At 40.6% G+C, this 5,814-nt stretch overlaps 1 protein-coding gene across 1 annotated transcript; it reads right to left on the reverse strand.

The window, feature by feature from the left end:
* Positions 1 to 53: 53 nt before the first annotated feature.
* On the reverse strand, positions 54 to 5,565 carry LOC135246320 (uncharacterized). Its single transcript, XM_064319818.1, has 5 exons — positions 5,382 to 5,565; positions 2,280 to 3,720; positions 1,398 to 1,694; positions 884 to 913; positions 54 to 574 (listed from the first exon to the last, which is right to left on the reverse strand). The coding sequence occupies exons 2-5, from the start codon at positions 2,527 to 2,529 to the stop codon at positions 447 to 449; spliced, it is 705 nt and encodes a 234-aa protein (XP_064175888.1). The 5' UTR covers positions 2,530 to 3,720; positions 5,382 to 5,565; the 3' UTR covers positions 54 to 446.
* Between the last annotated feature and the right edge of the window lie 249 nt (positions 5,566 to 5,814).

Consider the following 5,814-nt stretch of genomic DNA (forward strand, 5'->3'; position numbering starts at 1 on the left):
TGGAAACTCATTCCCTGTACAGTACAGAGCGTGAGCGATTCTGTGCTGTGTCACAGGGTGCGTGTGCCTGCTGTCACGGAGGGAGGACCACTGGCTGATGCAGGCTGCTCTAACTCCCCCAGGAAGGTGAGGGGCTTGAGACGCGGTGGATGGAAGACCCAGGCAGTGCAAGTGCGAGCGGGGCGCCAGACTGGGGATTTTTATTTTTTTATTTTTTATTTGGGGTGTAGCTTGGCTGGGCAGTGTGGCGTCAGCCGATGCTACATCCCCCGTTATCTTTCAGTTTTATTTAAGTTTTGTTGTCCTTTCTGTTGTTTGTGTGCAAGCGTGGGTTTGTTTCCCCCCCTCTTTCGAAGGCAAAATAGGGGTTCCACAGCAGGGGCCTGAGGGGTAGGGGAGCTCACTGTGTGAGTAGTGTATTGAGTGTGCAGTGCTGAGTCACCCCCTTATGCAGAGCAGTGTGTTCTTTGCTGTGCTACTGGTGTGTGTGCAGTGTGCTTACCTGCGTGTCCTGTGCTGTGGGAAAGAAGGGGGGTGGAGCGCTGTGGTGGGGTGGGCGTGGTTTGAGCGTCGGCTGCAGAGAGAGAGAGTGTGAGAAGCCGGAGAAAAGAGGAGCGCCGGTGACAAGACGGCTACAAAACCTGTGTGTTTAATGATTGTCCGGGAAAAAGCCGAGAGCTTGAATAAAAGAGCACGGAAGTGCTAATAACGAAAACAGTGTCTCCCGTGAGTGTGTTTTGGACCAGGAGGGGTGGCACTCACTTGCCACAGGCGCCTTCAGGGTAATAGCAGACGTAGGGGTGATGGGCATGGTGTCATGGGGGCATGGGGCAGTGTTTTCCTGAACTGTGTAAAATAACGATTGGCAACTACTTTTATTTACCTGTCTGTGGGTTGTCTGTGGTGGTGGATCCTGGAAACAGAGGAAAAAAGAATTTCAGGTGAGCAATCTGACTCCTGGCAGAAGAACATGTACATTAGTGAAATATGGTTATATTTTAAATAATATATTTTTACTTAGGGGATAATTTATCCACAGGGGTCAGAGCAGCAGGGCAGCTTCTTATAGTAAACAGACTTAACTCCACTCATTCTATCTAGTTCTAAAACTATAACCTGGCATCTCATTTATGGGACATGGTGCAAGTGCAATGGGTTTCCAGCCATACAATAGAAAATCAGAGGAGGACTTCTGAATATCAATAATAACTGAATAAATCTGAGTAAATAAATGGATGAATAAATCAATGAATAAATCTTCTGTAGGCAATGTCAATGCATAACCTCCAGTTATAATGACTAAGGACCAAAATACAACAAGCGCTTGTCTTTTAAGTTGCGAATTAACTGTGCATGTGTGGTTTATAAACTGCAGAGAGAAAAGAAGAGTACGGTACTTTGGTCTTTTGTTCTTCCACTCTGGTCCTTGTTCTTAGCTTTAGCACAGTCACTCAGTTTAGAGTTGAAGGTCTTAAACTGATAACTACAGCAGTATGTCAGAATAGAGCCAGAGCGGCGGGGGTCAGTGAAACTGACAGCTCGCTTTTCTGTCCCAGCCTGGGTTTCCTTAGTATGTGTTATGCTCCTGTTGGAGTACAGGAAGAACTTTGCTCCAGTGATGTCAGGAGGGGCTTCACAGCGAATGCGTGTCTCAGTGTGTTCTGTGGAGACTGAGATTTTGGGCTTCCTCAGATCTGGAACACACAAATTATACAAGATACAGATAAATACATTTGCAGGGTCACAGTACTGATTGTGTTCCCTGTGGCTAAATGTGCATGAGCATCCTGATGGTTTTACTTGTAGGGATCTGGCAGGAGGAGCTGGAGTGACTGAGCTGCATCCCTTACTCCATGTGCACATTGCTTGGGTTAGTTTTATATAAGTGAAACATTAGGTCTATGGGAAGCCAGAAACAGGCTTTTAGTATGACAGAAATTAAAACTGACAGTCTGCGCTTTAACCTTTATCTTCATTGTTTCATTTCAAATCCAATGTTCTGGAGTATAGAGTCAAAAAGACAAAAATGGTGTCACTGTCCAACTGCTTCCAGACTGAAATGTACACACATGCATAGACACACGCGCACACACACCAGCGCACACACAACCATACAGTGCCTTCAGAATGGTTTTGGCCCCCCAATGATTAATAATTTTTCTGTCATGCATTTCTTTACAGAAACATTCATTTAGAAATGACTATTTATTATATATTAACTGACCTTAGCACCTGCTGTTATATTTCAGACTCCATATGTCAGAATTATGAATTCTTACCCAGCACAGTCACTGTGGAGGGGTCACTACGAAGAGTAGGTTTCACTCCTTCCTCCAGTCTGTAGAAACATGTCATGGTGATCTCATTCCTTGCGCTGTGACTCCTACTGAGCAGCTCAGCTCCAGTGACTGAGCGATTACAGTCTGAGCCACTGATCGGTCCTCTCTGATTAGTGGTGAAAGTGCAGTGGGACGCAGGGGCAGAGTCAGGTCTCCTGCACCTCAGTATCACTGATTCCTCTATGGACATTACTGCAGCACTCAATTCTAACTCAGCCTTTGGCAGTTTACCTGCAAAAGGTCAGTGATCCATTTAGTTTCAATCATCAGTTATGCTTGATTTTCCACTCAAACAGCTGTATTGTAGGCACTTTCATACAGCAGCCGACCACAAACTTCAGTTTTGTTTCTTTGATGGAAGTAAGATTTTCCTTGGGGCCCATTCACAATCATATTTATAATGAATTTGTAGGAACTACAAAAGATATAGCAAGGATAATAAAAACAAGCTGAAGTTACGGCCAAGGCACTGTAGGAGCATGTGAGAATTACAGCAATATTGGGTACATCATTTAACATGAGTGCTGAATGTATGCGCTCATCCAGTATGTTTTCTGTTGATCAAAGCAATGTAATTATATTTTGGCAAATTATGTACAGTAAAACTTGATATAAAGAGAGAATGCATGAAAGACTACAAAACTTAAATTGATATTAGTCAAAATATGAACTGTATAATGAACTATATGTGCTTGTTAGGGTAAATATACTTGTCTTGAATGTTCACAGCAATGACAATTGCTTCACTAAATGGATCTGCCTACAGATGGCGCTGTAGCAGTGTGTCAATGGCTGTGTGTGAAGCACAGGGAATTGACACATTGTGGTGCTTGTGACAGGTACACCCACTTGAAGATCAAGTTAATGTGAGTGTGAGGGGCAATTGTTAGTTTGGTCTGGAAACATGATACTTTGCAAGCTCATGATATCTTACACAACAATTGCTGTACAGGGTGCAATGCTGTGGCTAAACAAACATGAACAAACAAATAAATCAATAAATAAATTGAACAGTGCAAGGGCAACCTGGCAGCCCTCATCTTTATTTAGTACCAGTATGCTTGAGATTTATAGAGTGACCTATCTACTACAAGGAATCTGTCACTGCGTGGAGAAGGAGAACAAGGGTCTGTATTCACACTGTAATCACAGTTCACCTCCCTGCTCTCCTGCAGGTCACTGATATTCACTTCAAAGTCACAAACAGTTTTACTTGTGGTCCATGTGCTTCTGAATGGCTCAGATGAGTCTCCAATGTACAGGTTACAGCTGATATTAGTGCTAGTTATGGGGTTTTCCAGCTTTGTGTCACAGGCAATGTTAATCACCCTACTGTTCTGCACAGATCTATCCACAGAAATGTCTGGTTTCTGCAGCTTTCCTGTCACTGAACCTTTAGTGAACTTGACCAAGTAAAATATGAAAAATAGAACTCCACTGGGAATGTTGACAGACTAAGAAAACATTTTAAGATTTTAAAAGACAACAGTTAAGGTAATTTAATAACAAAAACAGAATGTGCTGAATTATGTTTTTATATAAAAGTTCTCTGACAGGTTTATTACTGAAGTCACACTGGCTCTTACAGTGATGCGCTATACATTTACAATGCTCTCACAGCTTGCTTTGTCAGTATTAAGTCAGTATTATACTGAAAAAATATATTCAAGCTGAAACACTGTCCTGCAGCCCTTGATATTTTCTGATTAATGAAGCTTTCCATGCTATACATTATAATGCCTACTAATTATGTGAGACTTCAGTGTAGTTTGAAATGCATACGCAATCCATGTTGGATTGGCGTCGGCGATGACTATCCAGTATTGGCCAAAATGTTGTCATGTCCTTTAACATGATCTGGGTACATATGAGTATGACGTTAGCATGTTGCTCTTATGTGCACATGCTCTTATTAGAATTATAATAAGAGCATGTGCACATAAGAGCAACATACAGTTATGTACTAAAATTTTAGCATCATTATAATTTTTCCAGATTGACGCTTAATCCCTGTGTAATTTGTGAGTTAATATTCATGTTTTGTATTTTATTGTTCCTCTCCTCTCATCTACACTGACAGTATCTTATCCTTATGACCTTGTAAATCACTTGGGATGACCGCAGTGTCCTTCCTTTACAGATATCATGTTGTGAGATGTGACCACCGAGAAGTAAGAAATGTCAGTCCTTTTTAATCCAGAAGCATTCTATCTATCATGTATGCACCATATTTATATGCATGTAAAGAAATTTAAGATTTGTGAAAACACTTTTTTATTATTGTGCTCACATAGTGCCTATCAATGACCCATTAAAATCAAATTCCCTTCCATTTAAATAACACATTTATACTGCCTAGCAATTATCTGTACATGAAAGATTATCTTAAATAACTCGGGCCTGAAAGGTGAATCTTTAATGACCAAGGCAGGAGAGGCTGAAAGTAATTCCAGTTCTTAATTAATTGCCATCAACACAATGAATGTGTTTATTGTCTGACAAATGGGAGATTTGTGCACATTCTGGTGATGCCAATCTTTTTCAAATAATCATTTATTAAACTTTTCAAATCATGAACTGCCTCTCTCTCTGTTTATAGTGTCATTCATAAATCTACAGGAGCTTTAATGACCAAGAACACACACGCAAAAAAAAAATCTTCAAGAGAATTTTGTACTGCAATAGTAAATAAGATGTGCTGTTTGGGGAAGTTCTCAGGCCCACTGACATCTTCACTGTGAGAACTCACCATCACACCAAGTCATTGCGGATGTGGCGGGTTTATTTTTGTCACAGACCAGGGTTCATAGTTACCACACTTAACCAACCTTTTATTTTATGTGCAGATTTAAAATCATGTACAACCTTGAATACATGCCTTTCTACATATTGTTTCTAGCCACACCGCTATGATCTTGTACCCCAAAGAGGGTTTCACACCTGTTCAAGCTAATAAAAAATATAGATTTATATTATACATATTTCATAATTCTGTTCTTCAAGCAAGCTTTCTCTATTTGCAATAATTGCATAATTACTAACCTTGAGATTCAGCATGTCCAAAGAGACCTGTAGTGAGCCCAGCAGAAGAGGGTGATTTAAGTACAAATTCATCAGGAAATGCAGGTTTTTCATTTTGTTCAGGTTTAGGTTTCTGCAATTACTTTGTCACAATAGAAAACATTTATTTCTTTCAGAATGTAATTAAGTTGCATTTGGAGTTCCTGGTCAGTTGAAATTAGGAACTGAGAAGAAAATAAATGAGAGCACTCACTTTCCAGCAGAATGATGAGCAGGAGAAGAAAGGGGAGACGTGACGGCATGTTTGAGGACTGAAGTCAGAATAACACCAGGATGTGGTGTTTTAGACTCTTTTAAACATGATGTGAATCAGGAAGTTGGCAGTGTTTCTGTACAACAGGAAAACCATGCAGCACTTCCAGCGAAACACATATTGTACCATTTCTAAGAAAAG

Source organism: Anguilla rostrata, unplaced genomic scaffold (assembly GCF_018555375.3).
Source record: "Anguilla rostrata isolate EN2019 unplaced genomic scaffold, ASM1855537v3 scaf0174, whole genome shotgun sequence".
In the NCBI taxonomy this organism is placed as follows: domain Eukaryota; kingdom Metazoa; phylum Chordata; class Actinopteri; order Anguilliformes; family Anguillidae; genus Anguilla; species Anguilla rostrata.